This window comes from Passer montanus, unplaced genomic scaffold, assembly GCF_014805655.1.
Source record: "Passer montanus isolate IOZ18808 unplaced genomic scaffold, ASM1480565v1 scaffold8, whole genome shotgun sequence".
In the NCBI taxonomy this organism is placed as follows: Eukaryota; Metazoa; Chordata; class Aves; order Passeriformes; family Passeridae; genus Passer; species Passer montanus.
In genome coordinates, this window is record NW_024373256.1 from 13,775,308 (window position 1) to 13,795,303 (window position 19,996).

The window sequence follows — 19,996 nt, forward strand, 5'->3', positions numbered from 1 at the left end:
AAGGTGCCAGAGGTGGTGTCAGCCCCTCTGCTGTCCTGCTGTGCTTCTCTGAGGGCTGCAGGATGAAAAAGCAGGAAAAAAGGGGCTCTTCCTACACTTCAGAGAGGTGACAATGACCTCTGCTGCTGTCCTGTGAGGAGATGTGGCACCTGTGGTTCCAACTGGCTGCAACAAAAAGGACAAATGAAGGTGGGAAAATCTGATGTAAATGGAACAGCTGGCAAGAAGACTGTGGAAGGGGAAGGTTAATAATAATCACGGAGCAGGTAGGGTTGGAAGGGACCTCTGGAGCTCCCCCAGTCCAGCCTCCAGTTCAGCTGAAGCCACAATAAAAACAGACCTTTAACTTTTGGTCAGGCTGTTGGACGGGGCAATCCTTGCAGGTGCTTTCCGACTGAAATATCCTGCCTCACCTCGCCTTTTAGCGCCTCGACAACAAGGAAAAACCCTTAAGAACGCCTAACTTGTGGATTAGAACCAGGAATGGCATCAAGCGCTTACACTGTGACAGTTCTGCCTCCTGTCCCTGAAGGGCTGAGGGAGGCTTCCGGCCGGGTGACCAGCCCCACCTCCTGCTCCCCAAGCGCCTGCGCTCAAGGACCCTCCCCTAATTACCTCCCCTAATTACCTCCCCTAATTACCGGCCGCCCTCCCCGCGCGGCGCCGCCCACGTGGCCTCAGGGGACCGCCGCGCCTCTGCGCGCATGCGCGGCGCCCGTGGCCACGTGCCCCGCGGGCAGCCAATGGGACGGCGCGTTACTGCGCGGTGCGCGGTTGAGGAAGTGCCGCCGCTGTCCGTGCCCGGCGCTCCCCGTCCGGTTCCGCCGCCCGGGATGTGCTGAGGGCGCGTCCGCCGCCCCTCCCAGGTGAGCGGGGAAGAGCTTGGGGGGCGTCTCTGTGCTGGGGAAGGGGGCTGGCGTTGTCATGGCGATTTCTCCCGGGCCGGGCCCGGCGCGGTTGCCATGGCAACCCGGCCCAGTCCGGGCCCTGGGGCCGTGCTCCGTCCGTCCCGGTAACGGGGAGTTGGGCGCCATTGGCATCGCTTGTGTCCGTCTCCGTGTCCTGCTCCTTCGCGGCGGGTTCCCCGGGGAAGGCCGGAACGCCGCGCGGGCCGGGCCCGGTGCTCCCTCAGGCAGTTCGGGCCCGGTGCTCCCGCTCGTTCGTGGCCGTGCGGGCCCCGGCCCGGCGGTGCCCAGCCCGGAGCTGTACCGGGTCTCGGGCGCTCCCTCTCGGTCACGGGCGCCCGGCGATCTCCGTGTCCCGCGGCCCGAGTGTTTATTTACGGCGCCGGGGTCGGTTTGAGCTCGGCGCTCTGTGCCGGTTTTCCCCGGTTTTGCAGTCCCAGCCCGCTCTGGGCGATCTTGCCGAGCTCCTGACCCTTGGCCACGTTTCCTTCCCTGTCTCATTCACAGACGCAGAGGCATCAAACACCTGCAGCAGCTCAGAGCAGCTCCTTTCAGGTGGATCTTGCCCCTCTCTGTTTGTTCTGCTGGTTCCTCCTTGCTGCTGGGCCACAGCTGTGCTCACTGTGAGCGTGGCTGCTTCTCCCCCTTGCTGTGCTCAACAAAGTTTGCATTCCTTCAAGCTCCAGTCCCTTTTCTTATCCACCAGCTTATAGTCTACTTGGTTTTTGGCATTGTGGGAGCTTTCTGCAGCTGCCAGTAGCTTTAGATTTCACCATCCTGGGGGTCTGTGCCCTGTCCCAAAGGATCTTCAGCACTTTTGCATTTCTGCCCCTCTCCTCTTCCAGCCAGTTGTTATGAACCTGCTGAATGGACTCTCTTTTCACTATGGATTCATCCTAAATGATTTTAATCTAATTTATTCCTGTAATTAATTTCTTTTAATCTGCCTCACACTCTCCTTAGTCCAGGTTAGTATCCTCAGAAGTCTTTATGGAGGACCCTTGGGAGCATTTTGGGAGCACTAGAGCATGGTGTGTTTTCAGATTATCCAGTTGTCTGTTGGAATAAACTCTACCAGGCATCTCACAAGTGAGGTGAAAAAGAAAATAAACTACAAGAAAACCCCAAAACCCAGCTGCTGGGTCTGTCCAGTGTGTGGTAATTAACGTGAGAGCTCATTTATACAACAAACTGAGCAGCCTCATCCCCCTCAGCAGCACTGACAGGCACCAGGCTTTTAAAGCAGAAGGTTTTCTCTGGCAGGTTAAAAAGTAATTGTTACACCTTGTAACCTGCTCTAAGTAGTGCTTCCACACCTGGTGGCAAAGGAGGAGCCATTTGTTCTGGTGCTGGGACAATATATTTTTGCTCTTTGAAGCTGCTGCTGTTTCTCTCAGCAGATTGTTTGATGTGCTTAGGGCAAATTGGCTTCTGGTGTCTGACTCCTCTGAAGGGGCTGTGCTGTGAATGCCTCTGAAAACCCGTGGCATTCTTCATTTTCACTTCTTTTCCCAAGCCAGTGTCAGCCATCCTGACTCCTGCTGTCCACACTGGAGCTGGGTGTGGTGAAACGTTGTGGGAGCTGCCGTGAATTCAGAGAATGCTCTTTGCCAAAGAGCCATAACAGAGCACGTGCACTTATTTTCATTACCAAAGCCTGGTGTTATTTCTTTGCCAGTAAGGCTGATCTTTATTTGCATGTGGGGATGGGGTTTTTTGGGGTGTTCTGAGTACAGGGGCTGGGCCACTGTGGTCTGTGAGTCAGTGCTGGGCTCAGAGCTGATTTGAGCTGCTCCTGCCACCCCAAAAGCCACCCCTCATTTCATTTCCTGCCTCCTTTGCACTCTGTGGCCCCACCCCAGGCACTCCCGGTGCAATTCACGGGTGAGAGGTGAGGCTGAGCCTGCCGGGGCTGACTCAGGGTGCAGCACTGCTGTGAGTACCTGAGCAATGGCAGGGCCAGCTCAGGCCCCTCCTGGCAGGGCTGAGTCACAAATCCTGCAGCTCTGCCTTCCTGCTGCTCCCAGCTGCTGGGCTGGGCAGGATTCCCTTCCCTGACGTGTTCAGGTGCTTTTAAAGAACCGATTGCTGCTCAGAGTGACAGCAGAAAGGATCTGCCTTAGATCTGCACCTTGTCTGCAAGCTGGAAGCCAGGTGCTCTCCAAAGCCTTTCTCAGTGGGATCACTCCTCCCTTCCTGGGTTTAACCTGTCACAGCAGCCCTGGGGCTTCAGTGTTGCTAAAAGAGTCCTTTGGAGCTTCGTGTTTCACTCTGTCCCCCCACTCACCTTCCACTCTGCAGAGAGGCAGGAACAGGGGCTGCTCCGTTTGCCAACATCAACTTTTAATAAAGTTTTTAATTTCTGCTTCTCAACTTATTGCTGTGGCTGTCAGAGCAGACAGCTGTGCCAGAATCCATTTGAAATGTTGTTATTTTAGAACAGCAGCAGTGGAGTTTTTGAGTTGAACCTGAGAGTCTCATGCCAAAGGAAAGGAAAAAGGAAAGGAGAAAGGAAAGGAAAAAGGAAGCAGTTTTGGCTCACATTTTAAAGTTGGGATCTTGGAGAAGTGTTAACTTTGGGGCACTCGTCTTACAACTGAGGAAGGAATGTTCTTTTCAAGCATTTACAAAATGTATTTTATTTTAAGGCCCCTTGTTTGCAGCAACCTCTGGACGGTTGTGTTGGTGTCTCCTGTGAGGGTGTAGGTGGAGGGGCTGGGTTTTGTCGATGCTGCTCCATAATGAGGACAGTGTGTAGGAAATGGAGGCAGCCTCAAATTCCCTTCCCCAGGGGTTTGTAGGCTGCATTTCTTGCTGTGTTTTCAGTCACTACATTTTCTGTGTGGCTGTTTATTCCAATTCAGAAAGGGCAGCAGGCCTGCAGGTGTGATGGATTGCTTGGGGATTGTTTTTTGGGTTTTTTTTGCAGGAAGAGGAAACTTGCTGTGTATTAAATCTCCCCTCCAGGCAGGATCTTGTTGCCAGTGTGCCTCTTTTGTGACCCTTGGGTTTGAACTCCCCACTGTGCCACTGTCACAAAGCAGATTTTCCCTTCCTCGTCTTAACAAGAAAAGATTTAACAGCAAAACCTTCTTAGAGATTCTTGTTTGCCATTCCCCAGAGGAATTGCTGTATCTGGGGCAGCAGGAAGCCAGGCCTTGTGCAGTGTGCTTTAGAGACACTTCCTTTGGGGCCTGTGAAATGCACGGCTCCAGTAATGTTTCCAGAGCTGTAAGGTGAAAGAACAGCCCAGAAAGTGACCCACACACAAAACATTAATGATTTCTGCTGCTGGAAGTCTGACAAGTCCAGCTCCGAGTGTGCAGAAGATCAGGGGTATAAAAGGATTTTCACTAACAGTAAGTGTTCTTTATTTCTAATAAATAACCACTGCTTGCTACACAGGTAGAAGTACATTTTGCCTTCTCACCTTTTAATATCCTTGTGGGGACTGTTTCAAATCCTGATCCTTCATGGCAGGAGGCCAAGGTGTCAGTGACAGTGATGCTGGGTGTTTGGCTTGGAGGCTTGCAGTGCTGTGGTGTGCACACCTCGATGAGGGCAGAGTGGAAAATTGTGTGGAGCTCTAGACAAGGCACAAATCTGTTCTTGGAACAGTGTTTTCAGAATTTCAGAGCTGAGGGAAAATAGTCTGAACCATCTAGGGTGAGTCTTCAGGAGGAGGGCTGAGTGCCAGGATGGTTTTCCCAGGCTGTGGGTGACAGTGCTGCCTTCCTGGCTGTCAGAGTTCAACGAGCTCTGGCCAAGCTCTTGTAGCTGTTCCACACGAGGAGGGTGTAAAATCCACTGACTTGTTTGGTGTATTTGGTGTTAGGTGGGAGTCTGCTTGATCAGCAACATGCTGAAATCACAGCAGAAGCTGAGCACAGGGATGGCAGTGTATGGATGGATCCAAATCCAGGTGCCTCTTCCTGGTCTCTGTGTGCTCGGGAAGGAGTAGACAATTTGAAGCCTGCTTTGCTTCCTTCAAAATTTACCTTTTTAAAGTAAATTTGTAAAGTAAAATTATCCAGTTGTTACACTTTGGGCTCAGCTGTGTGTATGCTCCTGCCATGTTGGTGTAGCCCTCTCAGGAAGCTGTGATTATTAATTGGCTCAGGACACCTGACAATTCAGTGGTGCAGATGTCTCATCTCAGCCCAAGGTTACCCCACAGCCTCCTGGGGCTGAGGTGAGCTCAGCTTTCCTTACACCACCTTCTTCCCCGAGCTCACTGGGTGTTGCCCTCCTCCACTGTGGGTGCTAGTCAAGCACACTGCCCTGGATGGATTTACTGGACAAGAAAGTCCAGGCACTGACAAACTCCTTTCTCCAGAGTGATCCCATGAGTGCTTGGGATGTGCTCTGGGGCAGATGGGATCCACATGGCAGGGCTGGATTAACCTGGTGTGTTCCTCATGTGGCAGCCAGGGGAGCTGTGCCAGGGCAGGTGGTTGAGAGGGCATTTCTGCACAGAAAGAAGCTGCTGTTGAAGGAATTGAAATATTGGGGAGCTCCAATATTGAGCTAGTGCACACCCCTGAGTGACCTGGGGCCCACGAGGGGCTCAGTGCTTTTGATTCTGGTAGGAAAGGCAGAGAAACATGGATCAAAAGGTGTTCTGGGCTGTTGTGAAGTCACATAATCAGGGCCTGCTTCCACCCATGGTACTGTGCCTTTTTCAGACCAAGGCACAGAATCAGTCATTTTGTCCCAGATTCCTCATTAAGAATCTCTCTCACTCCAAGGTTCTGCTGGTGCAGGGAGGGAAGTGCTGGCAGTTCAGGCAGCACTCCTGTGGGATGGGCTGTGTACAGGATGGAGGTGGAACAGCCAGGGTTCAGTGTGTGACCCTGGGCTCTGGGGGTTTGCTTAACGAAGCAGGAATGAGGGGAGCTCTGCCTTGTGGGGTCTGTGTGCTGCCTGTCCCAAATGAACCCGTGTGGCACTCCTAGAAGGAGCAGGAGCATTAAATGGATGAGCAGAGTGTAACAAATGCCCTGCCAGGTGTGCTTGCATTGCACACTGGCAGAGCTGGGGGTCTTGCTGCAGGCAGCACATTTGATGTCTCACCTTCCAGTTGTGCCTTTAGGTCCAAAGGTTTGGTCTGATTCCAGGCAGGGTGAAGAGATTTGCTTCTCACTGACTTTATGTGGGTCTAAGCAACCTGATCTAACTTGGCTTAAACCCCAAAGGGTCTTTCCAACCTACATTGTTTTATTCTATGACTGTGCTTGAAGCAGCACTGAGCTGTCAAGCCAACTATTTAAATATCTTTAAAAATTTGGCTCCTGTTGCTTGGATAACGTTGCCCTAAGTCCTGGAAGTGCCTCTTTGAGATTCTTAGTAATGAATCCACGATGTTTTGAAATCCAGTTGCACTTTCATTGTATTAAATGAAAGGAGCTTGGTGACAGAGGTGTGTGTGTGGAGCATTCCCTGCGAGACCAGTAACCTAAAAACACAGTAAGCTGAAAATGAAAGGCAGCAGGGAAATCTGTACTGCTTTGTGGAATTAGACTGGTCCAGACTGAATGGTTTAATATAAATCAAATCCCCAGTGTCAGACAGCACAAGGTAGAGATTTATAGCTGTGAAAATTCCTGCTCATGCTCTGGAAGATAACAGCAGACTTTGTGGCTGGTTTGGGTGTTGTGGTGATCAGTCACAGCTAAAATCCTGCATTTTGGTAGCTGTCAGATTCTCTGAGCTTTGTTTGATCCTATTTACTTACAAGTGAGAGAGGATGCCAAACGTTGTTAATTTTCTTTCCTGCACATCTTGTGTTAGCGGGATCTGAGGACTGTCCAGATGGTGGCTGGAGTTGCAAACAAGGATTTGGTGGTGACACTGCAGCAGCACCTCTGGTGTGAGGGAACCAGGCACCAGGACATCCATCTCTGTCCCTGTGTGCAGGGAGTGTCTGTAAAGTGAAATAGGGGCACTGACATGTCCTGCAGTGCTGGGCAGGGGCTGACAGGACAGGCCAGCCCCCTCCCTGTGCCCAGGGGGTTGTTTGGTGTCACTGCCCTTCCTCTGGGACAGCCCCTTCGTGCTGTGTCCTTGGGAGTCATCTGCAGGAACTTAATCTTTTCCTTCTGTGGAAGGGTAGCAGATAATCCTTAATAATCCAGCAGAAGCGTGCACAGAGTGAATGCTTTGAATTCCTGAAGGTGAAAATCTTCATCCTGAGTCTTTGAGGATCTGCACTGTTTGATGCTGGGGGTGCTGGGACACCTGGCTGGGTGTGCCTGAAGGGACAATGCTGCCTGAATTGTGGCACCCATGTATGAACACACACAGCCTTTATTCTTCCCTGCAGCTCTGCTGCTTTCTGTAGGATGAATTGATCTCAATTAGCTTTTACATAAAGTAAAAGATATCGATGAACTTGGATCCAGCTTTGTTTCTGCAAGTGAAGAAGATTCCTTCACTTTGGTTTTTGTGTGAACACTAAATTGAAAGTCAATACAACCCTAGCTGGGAATTAGAGTTGTAAACAATCCTAGTTGCTATTTGTTTCACTTTAGTCAAACCAAGGTTACCTGGCTTTTATCCTGCTAGGAAATTCAGTGATATTTGTTGCTAGATGATAAAATTTTTATTTGGGAATTTCATGAGTTTATCTGCTTGGAAGCTAAAGTCAAAATAAAAATTAATGAAACCAGCATCTTGTTTGCTGGTGAAATCCAACTAATTTTTGTAGGATGCACAAGGCAAAAACATTGTTAAAACATGTCTAACAGTGCTAAACAAGGGAAATCTCAACTTGTAGAACCACTTGGCCAGGTTTTTGTAGGTATGGAAGTGCTGAAGGGATTTTCAAACACATTTAAGCAGCTGTCTGCCAAAGCATCAGGCTTTATCCTTCATTTGAGCACCCTGCTGGATTGAGAGTGCTGGTTCTGTATGGCTGCCTGTCTCTCTAGAAGTGTGATCTTGTGTAGATTTTATTATGATTTTTTTTTTAAATACAGGAGCTCTAAGAGGGATGAAAACCTCCTGCTCTTGAGAAGAGCTTGAGCTGAGGTGTCTTAGCTGTGAAGCATCTGGCCCGTGTAAAGAAACTGTTCCTGCACTGGCTCTAAACAAGAGCTGCTCCTTCTCCCCAGCTCTGGAGGTGGGAGGGCAGTGCCTGTGCCTGGCTCCATGGTGCTGAGTGAGCAGGACAGCCCTGGAGGGCCAGTGCTGCAGCCAGGGGCTCTGCTGCCCTTAGACACAGCTGTGAAATGCTGTTCATTACAGCTATGGATGATTTCTGACATCATTTTTAAATAGCAAGTTCAGGCCTCACAATGTACTTTAGATTAAAATTATGTTTAGCTGGCTTATTTAGTGATGCATTTACTATTTCTTTTCATCTAACTTCTATTGCTGCTAAATGTTTGTCATAACAATTTCACAGGCTCCTCTGAGCTACCCAATTCACTTGAGGCCAAAACATTTTGCTAGATTTGTTTCAATAGAGCAAGACAGAAAACTAGTCACCATGCTTAAAACTTTTATGCTTTCCTGTATTTTTGAAATGAATGTGTTATTCATTAATATCTGCAAGTTTTAGGTAAGAAAGGGAATTAAATGCTCAGTTTCTAGTTCTACTTGCTCCTGACTGCAGTATTTTCTAAGAGGGTGTCCTCAGAACTTTTTCAAATGTTTATCTGCAGTATCCCTTTGTAAGCATGAAATGTTAAATAAAACATGAAATGTTGGCTCATTTTCTAATCCTGCTGAAGTGCTTCCTGTTTGGACAGAAGGGTGAGGTCACTGTGTCCCCAGGAGGGGGACAGTGGGTGGTGTTGGCCACATCGCCTCCCAGACCGTGGCCATCGTGTGAACCCAAGGCTGCCACCTGAGAAAAAGATACTAAAAGAAATAAGATAACTTCACTCTGGCTTTCCAAAGTGGCCATGGACACCCTGGAATTAACCACATGCCCCTGGAGCCTGCATTTGGCTTCACAGTAGCCACCTTTTGGTCTCAAAAGTCAGAACTTGTGTTGTCAGTGTTGCTGCCACCAAACTCCTAAAGGCCTTTTAACTTTCAGGGTTTTGCTTTACACTAATACTATTTTTGTTTTATTTTGTGCTTTCAAACATGTATTTTGTCCTCTTAAGTTGACTCTAAAGGTGATACTTAGGTCACTGTGTTGGCTGGGCCTTGAGTTCAGGACTTTGGCTGTGCTAAGGACAGCATTGCCACAGGCTGTGCCCAGGGCCAGGACCTGCTCTTGGGGGTTTTCCAGGTATCCAGAAGACCCCGAGGCTGTCACCTGGTCATGAAGGGAATTGATTTGCCAGGAATTTCTTCTCTCTTGCTCATAGCAGCCACTTCCCACAGCTCCCCCAGCCAGGAGGAAGTGGCACAGCTCTGCTCTCCTAAGCCCCAGTGGCAGGACACTGTGCCAGATGGGTGTCCCAAATGTCCTTTAAATGTGCTGGAGCATCTGGATTGAGTCCCTGCAAACACAACCAGCCGTGGGTGTCTGAATTTGAGGGGAGGGGGATTATCCTGTTCAACAAAACAGTCGTGGATTACTTGCTGGAGGCTGGCTCCAGCTCCAGGATAATGCGTAATGCTTGCCCAGCTCTTTGAGAACATGCTGTTAAATACACATGGATTAATCCTCACAGGAATGTGTCCTGTGCTGCCCTGCCTTTTCTACTCATTAGCAAAGCCGTGGCTCTGGCATGGTGGTTTCATTTCTCTCTGATTTATTAATGCTGAGAAGGGGTGTTCCCTTACAGGGGCATCGAAACTTTGCAAGAGAAGCGATCCTGTGGTGTGTCACAGCTCAGAAATGGCTCAGCAAAGGGTTCAGCAGGGCTGGGGGGTGACACTGGGGTCCACAGCATCCCAAACCTGTGTGGGTCAGATGAGCCTCAGCCAGCAAATGTTTGTCCTTCTTTCTTCAGGGTCCCATGGGGTGAAGCTGAGGCTTTTAAAAGGTCACCAGAGGCAGGGGCTGGGGAGTGTGTGCACCACTGAGACAGGATACAGATTCCAAGTCTGGCCTCTGAGGGCTCCAGCCAGTTCTGGGAGTGTAAGAGAAGTTGTAAAGGCAGCAAGGAGTGCAGGTTTTGTAGGGGCTTAAGTTGTTTTAAAACTGGCACCTGGACTGACTGTGAATGCTGTGGGCTGCTCAAGTAGACAGGCAGCCACAGTCCTGGAACAGGCTGGAAAATAGCTGTGATGCTTTTTAAGGAATTCTTTGGAGAGGAACAAATGATCCATTTCCATACAGAGTGACTGTAACTGGCAGAGTGGAATCATAGAATATGCTGAAGGGGAGGGACCCATCAGGGTCACTGAGTCCAACTCCTGGCCCTGCACAGGACACCCAGGGAATCCCACCATGTGCTTGAGAGCTTGTCCAAGAATGTTCAGTAACTTAATCATTTATAATTAATGGCTAAATTGTAAGTTGGGCAACCTAAAATTGCCCAAACTGGCAATTGCAGCTTTGCCAGTTACAATATTTGTGTTGAAGCTGCTCAAATGGCATATGCAGTCCAAAGGGGAGTGTGTTTAAGTCTGTTCCTCCTTGAGCTCTGAGCTTTAAATCAAGAACACTGGAGAGCTGAGCATCCCTTTTCACAGAGGGCATAGACAAACATTCCTCTGCAGCTTTTCCCTTATAACTTGGCACTTTGAAACCAAGACTTGAGACTCTTAAAATTAGAAAAAGAAAGTAAAAATTTTAAGTAATTTGTTTTTGTTAAGGGCGGTGGCTTTGGTTTTTTAAATTTGCATTCTGGTCTGGTTCTTTTACCTCAGAGGGTCAGAGTGAGAGAGATGAAGGAAGACTCCTCCTGTCTCCACTCACCTTGTCTGTCTCACGTGGGGCTTGGTCGTGCCTAAAATGTGTTCTCCAGTCATCCATCAGTGCTGCAAATGCTTTTACAACCACTTTAGCTATCACTTGCTTCTTTCCCCCTGGTGCTTGTTAAAAAAGGCTGAAGACATTGCAGCAAGTGTTCTATTCGTGCTCAGCACCTCGTGGCAGGGCTATGGAGAAAAGGTGTCCTGGGATTTCTGTATCTGAGTGCTCTGTGCTGGGCTGGGAGGAGCTGTGGCACACAGGAACAAGGGGAGATGAAACTAGATCTCATTTCACCAGCACAGGTTAAACAAAATGGACATTTTAAAGAGATGGAATCCTCTGCATATGTACTCACTGGAGATGGCAGGGTTGTGCAAGAGGACTTTCTAAATGTTCTCCAGCAGTGCTGCCTTTTTAAGCTGTTTGTTCAGTTTTGTTTTAACAAAATGTTGGTGCTGCACGGACGTTTGAAGAGCTCCATGCAACATAAGGTACACTTGGCACACTGTTGGCTCATTTAATGCTCTTTTTGGAAGGGCTGGTGGCCACGTGCTCCTCGCACACAGAGTCACCAGACTGTGCTCCCAGGATCAGGATGTGCCTGGATATGGGGCTGGAGGGATGGGTCAGGCTCAGCTGCAGCTGGGCTGGTCCCAAGGCCAGGACAGCTTTGAGTTCCTCCTCAGGTCAATGTTGCTCTGTTTTGCTTCACCTCCCCTGAAAACTCACTTTCCTGGGGAATTCCTTTGTCCCTAAAAGCCCCTCCCGGTGCTGTTGGATCAGCCCTGTGCTCCAGCTCTGCTCTGCTTCCTTCCCCTGCAGGCGTGAATGACAGAGGAGGTGCCCCCGACTGCACTGACGGATGTGAACCTGCGCCTGCTGTGCCACGATGACATAGACACGGTGAAGCAGCTCTGTGGAGACTGGTTCCCTATAGAGTACGTGCCTGCTTTGGGACTAATGGGGTCAGCCTGCACTGCTCCAGCTCTGTGTGGCCTCAGAGCTGCTGCCAGGACAGCAGCAGGCTGGGAATGTTCTGTGCACTGCGGTGCTGGTGGTGTTAAAGGTCCTTTGCTGCCTGTCCTGCAGCGTACTGGAGTCACTAGAAACTTCCTGGGTGTGCATTTGGGCAGGAAAATGGGCTTTGTCATTGAAGGGAGGGATCAGCTTCTTGAGAAAGACTGGATGTGGTGGGGAAGGGCAGCACCTGCAGGAAAAAGGACAGCATCCCTGTGCTTGTGAAAGGAAGTTGTGTCCTGGAGCGTGGTGCTGGGACAGCACCCCCAGAGCCGCACTGAGCTGGCACTGAGGGGCTGCTCTCAATGTCCTGGGGCAGCTGAGCAGGGCTTCCCTGGGAGCTCTGCTGATCTCAGCCTGCCCCAGGCCAGCTCCCCAAAACCACACTTGGTCAATGCCCATGGCTGCACAAGCACAGGAGCTTTTCTGAGGGACACTGACAGATTTCTGGCCTGAAGCATCCAGGGAAACCACAGCTCTAGACTTCATGGATTTTTAACCTTAGCTTCATAGAGAATCCTAGCAGATTATAATTAAGATTGAATAAAATGTAACTAATCAGCAAAAGCATTCATAATGTTTTGAGTTTGTAGATTTCTTTTAAAGGCAAGACATGCTGAACTCTCATTTGGAAATAAATGAACATAAAGTAGTTTCCCTTTAGTAGCTGCAGAAGGAGGAGGAGAACTGGAGGCTGGTGGTGTGATAATTTTTTTTCCCTATCAATATGCAGCATTTTTTTACATATGTATCAAATTAATGAGATCCTTACGCTCTTGGATGAGGGCAGATGGATCTTGCATTTAAAAATAACTTGCTAAAGATGGATGTGAAAGCTCTGGGCAAAGACTGTGAGCTGAAAATGTGATTCTCTTAGCAAGGCAGGAGGCCATTACATGATGAAAGAACCCATGGCACTAAATGGGATGCAACAGCTGTTTCCAGTTGAGGAGCACCTGATGCCTGATCCCATGGGCTTTGCATCCCCAGACATTGCTGTTTCTGGTTCCTTCCAGGTACCCTGACTCATGGTACCGAGATATCACCTCCAACAAGAAGTTCTTTTCCCTGGCAGCCACGTACAGAGGCTCCATCGTGGGGATGATAGTGGCAGAGATCAAGAGCAGGACCAAGGTTCACAAAGAGGTATGTGACTACCCTGGGCTGCAGCAGGACAGAACCCACCCCTGCTGTGGGGAATGGGGATGGCACCTCTTTGGGGTGGGGCTTTTCCCTGCCCTGCTCAGACACTTGGTCTCAGTTAGTGTAAGGAATGAAGCACAGTGGAGCAGGGGTGAGGAGCTGTGTGGCACCACAGAAGCTCTTCCTGCTGGGCATGGCCCCCATGGGGAGCTGAGGGATCAGAACCTGCAGGCTAATCCCTGCCATGGCTGGTGTAGCTGTGAGAGCTCAAAACTCTTTTTTTCTTAAATGCTTCCTTGGCTGTACTGGGTTAGCTGTACTCTTCCCTTTACACAGTCCTTGTCCCAAGCCCTGAGGGGAGGTAACCTCTCTGCAGAGAGCTTGGACTTCAGAGATAACAGAGCTTGGAGGCCAGGAGAGACAGTCCAGTGCAGCAGAGAGGGAAAGAAGAGATGGTCAGTGAAGACAGCATGGGAGAAGAGCACTGAAAAAAGCAGGGGCAGTGCAGGGAGTGCCTGACTCCTGGAAGGCCCTCAGTGGTGTGGTTAAACAATAACCCAGCATGCACAGAGTAGCACATGGGTCTCCTCACCTCAGCTGTCTGGCTTCATCTCAAAGCTCATCCAAGTCAGAAGTTGCATTTTCAGCAACTTCTCCAAAAGGCTCTTGTTCCAGACAAGCTGAAAGCCAAGGGTTTATTCAGGCACTGCTCTGGGCAGTTGGGCCTGTGGAATGTGCTCCTTGTCCTCCCCAGCTGACACAGCTCAGGTGCAGCTTGCAGGCCACAAGGACTTGCTGGGCTGATCTAAACACTGCTGGGTGGCTCCAGAAATGGCACTTTGAATCCTTCTGGTAAGGAAAGCAAGCATGTTCCGTCCCTAACCCACAAATAATGTACATAGTAGGAAATAGCATGGTTTGTATTCTGCCTCTGGGAGGATGATGTGAAAATAGGAATAGCCCTATGCTTGGATATTTTAACTTCCATCCCAAAAGCTTCAGCTAAGACTGTTCAGTTAAGAGAAGTTTCCTGCTTCAGCCTTGTTTTCAGGAGTTCCAGTACAGGGTTCTTGCTTTCTCCTGTTCCCCTCCCCAGGTACCCTATTAAAAATCCTGTCCTATCTCTATGCAGGATGGAGATATCCTAGCTTCCAATTTTCCTGTGGACACTCAAGTTGCTTACATCCTAAGTCTTGGAGTGGTGAAGGAGTTCAGAAAACATGGAATAGGTAAGATGCTGCTCAGTGCCAGCTGTTGGTGTATGGCCAGGTGTGACTGAAGGAGCTCTGGTATCTCCTGCAGTATCCCTGGGGAATGGGAAAGCCTTACCAGTGACTGGTACCAGCAGGTGGGACAGTGCAGGTGCACTGGGAGGTTTTACTGGTGTGGGCACAACACAATGTGCAAATATTTCCACAGAGCACAGGCCTTTGTCAGTCTTGTTCCCAGGAGCCAGCTGTGCACACTAAAAACTCACACTGGTGCTGCTGAGAGTGTCTGAAATGAAGAACTTCACCCAGAAGCAGGGTTTGAAATTATTTTCTTTCTGGGTATCAGCAGTCTGATTCCTGAGGCAGAAAACAGAGCTGCTTTTAATCTTTCATCTTCAACAGATAGAACAAACTGTGAGAAAACCACAAGGGAACTGGAAAATAGTGTAACTTGTGCCTGATTAGATCTCAAATGTACAAGTCAGCTCTGAGTGTCTGCTGCCACATGCAGCACTCCTGCAGCCATTTGAAATGCTGGGGTCAGAAAGGCTTTCCCTGTGTTCAGAGCAGCTGTGTTCTGTCACCAAGTGCTGCCCTTCTGGAGCCGTTTGAGGCAGGGTGTGGATCTCTGATCTGCCAGGTTTGGCAGCGTGACCCAGGGGTGCACACCTGGATCTCTTCAGTGATCTGGGTAGAACTCAGCATCTCCAAGTCCTCCCTTCTCCCCCAGGCAGGTTTGGAGAGGTGTAAACTTAGAGGATACATAAAGAAATGACCACAGAGTCCTTGGTGAGAGCAGTGTTTAAACCTTCCATTAAAATGCCACTGGAGAGGATTTTCCAGTACAAAGAAGGATGTGGTAGCACAGAATGATCACAGAGGCTGGTAAAGAGATCTTTCTGTAAAATTATGATGGTTTTCAGTCTCCTCCTAATTTCCACATCCTATTTTTTTCCCCCAGTTCTATCTTGCTGGAATTTTTTCCTTTCAGAGTCAGTATTTCCTGTATCCATTCCATCTGCACAGCATGTTGCTGTGCTCTCTCAAAAACTTTGAGCTTGCACCTGTAGCAACACAACCTAAAAAAAGCTGCTGCTGCTTTTGCTGAGACTTTTCTCTTGAGTTTTCCTATTGGTGTTTGAAGCTGTAGCCTTTCATGCAGGAGGCTTTTCACTCCAGCCATGCTTCTGAGCACTAAAGCTCTGATTTGCTCTGATTTTTGTAAAAGGGTTTGGTTTCTAGTTCTCTGCTGTTCTTAAACCACAGGACAGCTGGATTTCTGTGAGGTAGAAGATTGGAATATCTCATAACAAAATTGAACTGCTCTTTTGTTGATGTCTCAATGGTTTTTTTTTGATCTTGGCTGATACAGATTCTCACTAAGTATCAAGAGAACATGAAGTCAGTGCTGTTGACTTCTGCTCTGAAATCCTGTGGGTCCTCCGGGGAGTCCTGCAGGCCCTGGGGATTGTGAAACAGCAGCAGCCATCTCCCTGTGTGTTAGTCAGGCTCATTCTTTAGCCTGGTGTTACCACACCTGCTGGAAGAGGTTCCCATGCAGGTTCTGCTGGGTCCGTGCCATGCTGAGGTGGTGTGGATGAACCCCAGGCCTTGTCTCTTGGGGCTGGAGTGTCCTCTGAACCTTTCCCTGGTTTTTCCTGCTGGCTGCAGCAAATCCAGGCTGGAGGAGACTGTCTCCACTCCTCCTTAGAAGGTATCATAAAATCCCAGCAGTTCTTAGATTTTGATTCAAGTTCAGCAGACACAATACAATAACCTGCTTGTGAAGTCCTGATTTGACACTCTGCTGTATCAAATGGCTTTAAAATAAATACATGTATGGGATGGAAGTGATACCATTGAAAATGAGTCACAGACCTCCCCAAAGCCAAGAGTTCTCTGCTGGGGTTGAGCAGTATTGACAAAGTTCTGCTCATCCTTGGGGTTATTGAGTCAGAGGTTTGTGTCTTTAAAATCTCTGGGGTTTGAAGCTGTGCTCACAGGTGGGACAATGTAAGAAAACCATGTAGAAGGTTCTGTGAGAACTGGGGGGGATTTGGGGTCTCCAGGTGTGTGCAGCAATCCCTGGGCCCCACACACACTGTGATCCTGCTGCCTTCCCTTCAACAGGTTCCCTCTTGCTTGAGAGTCTGAAAGATCACATCTCCACCACTGCCCAGGACCACTGCAAAGCCATCTACCTGCACGTGCTCACCACCAACAACACAGCAATAAACTTCTATGAAAACAGAGACTTTAAACAGCACCACTACCTGCCCTATTACTATTCCATCCGAGGGGTCCTCAAAGATGGCTTCACCTACGTCCTGTACATCAACGGCGGGCACCCGCCCTGGACAATCTTATATCCTTTCCCTGCAGGCTGCTGAGCAGAGGCCAAACCCTGCTTGGGGTTAACAGCAGAGTGTGGGTAGATGTGGGAACTGAAACCTGCTCAGATGTGGGTTTAATCTGAAGCTGGAAGGAAGGAGATGTTAGAGTTATTTGGTGTAGAATGGTTGGAGCAAGTTGGATGCCAGTGAGAGCAAGTGCTGGTGTTAAGCCAAAGTTCTGGGTGTGCTTTGGCTTGTAGGGTGCAGGATTTAGCCATGAACAGGGCAGAGAAACCCTTGGTCTTGCTTCCTGTGACCTGAGATCCCCTGTGAGCCTGGGCTGGCTTGGATCTCAGCAGGCTGCTCCCACACTGACTGAGGGGATTTGTTTCAGATCAATGGATCATGGAGAAGAAACTTGATCCTTCCTGGGTGTAGCTGGTCAGTTCCATCCTCCCTGGGTAGGGGGAGGGATTGCTATCCTCACAGGATCTCCTGTGGAGTGCAAAGGGAACTGCCTAGAGGAGGTATTTCCACACCAGCTGGAGCTCCCTTCCCAAACTGCCATCCTTTACAGGGCAGAGCAGAGCTGCTTTTGATGGAAGGGTGGAGGCAGTGATAGCCAGGAGCAGATCTGACTGAGCTGAACAGCTTCCACTGTGTCAGGGGTCCCTGCAGGCAGGGCAGCTCCAGGAGTGATGGATGTGCTTTGCTGAGTTACAGTGTGAGTGTTGCTGTCCTTAACTGGTGGCCACTGACTACCTGCAGCACATTGGCTCCACGCTGGCCAGCCTGAGCCCCTGCTCCATTCCCCAGAGGATATACAGACAAGCCCAGAGCCTCCTCTGCAGCCTCCTGCCCTGGTCTGGCATTTCTGCCAAGAGCAGCATCGAGTACAGCCGGACAATGTGAGGGACCGGGGCGCACGGGAAGCGCAGGTGGGTGCTGGGGACAGCTCCTTCCCTGCCACGGCCACTGTGCTGGGACACATCCTGGGCTGAGCTCATCTGCTGCTGTGGAAGTGTCTGGGCATGGCTGTGCTCCAGCTCCAGCCAGCAGCTGAACCCCTGCAGGTTTCATTTCAAGGGAAATAAAATTGTGACCTTGTTTACTGGAGCCCAAAGCCAACAGCAGGTGGAACCTGCTGTCCCTTTCCTTTCCCAGCTGCTGGAGCAGAGTGCAGCTCAGGCACCCACAGCTCCTGAGCCCTCAGAGTCCCAGCACAGTGACTGGAGGCCCCAGTGCTGCCAGTGCCATTGCACTGATCTTTCCAGGACAGTGGCTCCCCAGCACACCTTCCCTGTTTCCCTAAAACATCTGCCCTCTTTTCTTTCCATAGGATTGTTTCTCCTTCAGACAGTGGCTCCCCAGCACACCTTCCCTAAGTGTTTCCCTAAAACATCTGCCCTCTTTTCTTTCCATAGGATTGTTTCTCCTTCCACCTGACACCCGGCTCTGGCTCCAGTGATGACAGCTCCTGGCCGGTGACCCAGCCCCGGATGGAACTGCCTGTTCCACAGGGCCTGACCTTTGGTAGAACTTCACCCCGGGGCTGCAGCCCCGGCTCCCGCCGTGGGCGTGCCCGGCCGCGGCAGCCCGGGCCGGCCTCACTCTCCGTGTGCATGCTGCACCATCCCGCCTCCCCTCGCCTCGGTTTGCTCCTCCCCACGGCGCGATGTCGGGGCTTCAGCTGCTGCTCCTGCTCCATCCACAGCTGCTGAGAGCAGCTGAGGGAGGTTCATGGGTCTGCACTGAGCAACCACTTCAATGGACTGGGAGAGCCCTGGCTGCAGGGCAGAGCTGCCCTTGTTGCTGGGGAAGGGGGCAGCTGGGGCAGGGGCAAGGGAGGAAAGGCAATCATGTTTAGGTCCTGCCACATCAGCTGCTGGTGCTCCTGTGGGTGACTTCCAGGGAGAGCAACTGCCTCGCATGAGAAACTACCCAGCCCCACCAGCCCTCTGGAGTGATGTAAAAAGAAGCATAGAATTCAGGATGCATAAAGTAGAAGGCAGGGAATGAAATTGCTATTTCATAGTGAAATATATATGTATTATACTGTATAGATCTTTCTGCCTTTGTCCAGGATGGAATGTAGCAGGGAGGGGTGCTGGCAGTGTAGAGTCTGGTCCAGAGCCCTTCTCCCCTTCCTTGGCACCAGGCTGGACTTTGCAGGATCTTGAGGGATGGGATGTGAGCACAGATCACAACAGCTTTCCCTTGCTGGAAAGGCGCCCCAGCTGCTCAGTGTTGTGCTTTGGGCACCTCTGGCTGTGCTGGGCATGCTCTCATTGCTGCCCTGAGTAGCTCATGTGCAGCCAGGCCAGGGGCCCCGCTATTCCCATGGCAAATCCCCTTCCCTGGCCAAGGCTCTTCCCCTGCTCAGCACCATGTTCCTTATTCCAGCCTCATTTTGTAAGTGGGATGGGAACAGAGGGACCCATGCCAGAGCAGGGCCTGGATGGGCTGGCACTGCCAGCTGTGCCAGGGGCTGGGCAGGCCCTGGGGCTGACACATGGCTCAGGCTGGGCCTCAGAAGAGCCAAGGAGCACCTTCAGCCTGGATGGGCACTGAAAGCCCTGGCAGTGACCAGCCCCGGGGTGGCAGCTCACTAATAAAAGGAGGCAGGAGATGAGCTGCTGTGACTGGTGCCAGGCAGGAGAGCAGGCAGCCTCAGGGACTGGCATGTTTCATGTCTGAGAGCAGCACCAGGCTGCTCTGGGAGGTGCTGGTCCTTCTGGGGCTCAAAGAAATGGTAAAGAGGTGTTTACAAGGAGTCAAACAGGGCAGTGATGGGAAGCCCAGCCTTTGACACCTTCAAGCCCCAAGGTGCCAGGGCTGCCCTCCTAGTGGGCCTCTTGCATCCCATGTCATCCCTGGCTACCCTTTAGTTCAGCAGTGCCAGTGGCACTGGGTAGGCAGCTCCACCCCAGCCCCAGTGCCTCCTCAGGGCCCCTGACACCCTTCCAGCCTCAGCTGTTACCAGTTTGGGGTATTTTTGCTTATCCACTTTTACTTAACACATCTGTTGGTTGAGTTTCTTTAGCAGCCCAAGTCCATTCTTAGCACTTGCTTTCTCTGGACCAGAATGAAGCTCTTCCCTCCTGACTGCCTGGGGCTGATGTGTGTCTGTGTCCCCAGTTTCCCTCCTGTCCCTTACACAACCCAACTCCGCTACTCGAGCACATCCCAGGGGAGCTGTGACTGGTCTGTGTGTCTTCCTACGACCCTGTCCTGAGGTGTCAGCCCTGTCCCCACCACAGCCCATTATTTATTGAAGAACCTCTTGCTAAACATCTTCAATTAAACCAAACCTCTTTTTTGAGTCGTCTGTCCCTGCAGAGAATCCGCCTCTGACCATCTGCTTGTGCCCTGGGTGACCACAGACCCTTTTCTGTGGGGCTGGGGGGATCCTGGGGGAGCTGCTGCTGCTGCTCCAAGCCAGGGAGAGGGGGGATAGGGAAAGGGAAGCAGCTCTGTGAGGGCTGAGCCTGCCCTTCCAACAGGACTGCAGGATGGGTGGGTTTTCCTAAGGCACAGCTTGTGCTTGGGAGCTGCTCCTGCACCTGG

At 50.6% G+C, this 19,996-nt stretch overlaps 1 protein-coding gene across 1 annotated transcript; it reads left to right on the forward strand.

Annotated features, from left to right (window-relative positions):
* The first annotated feature begins 724 nt into the window (after positions 1-724).
* NAA60 (N-alpha-acetyltransferase 60, NatF catalytic subunit) lies at positions 725-17,990 on the forward strand. Its single transcript, XM_039732529.1, has 7 exons — positions 725-866; positions 11,548-11,663; positions 12,759-12,888; positions 14,018-14,114; positions 16,227-16,461; positions 17,185-17,367; positions 17,854-17,990. Exons 2-6 carry the CDS (start codon positions 11,554-11,556, stop codon positions 17,339-17,341), a joined length of 729 nt encoding a protein of 242 aa, XP_039588463.1. The 5' UTR covers positions 725-866; positions 11,548-11,553; the 3' UTR covers positions 17,342-17,367; positions 17,854-17,990.
* Positions 17,991-19,996: the final 2,006 nt, after the last annotated feature.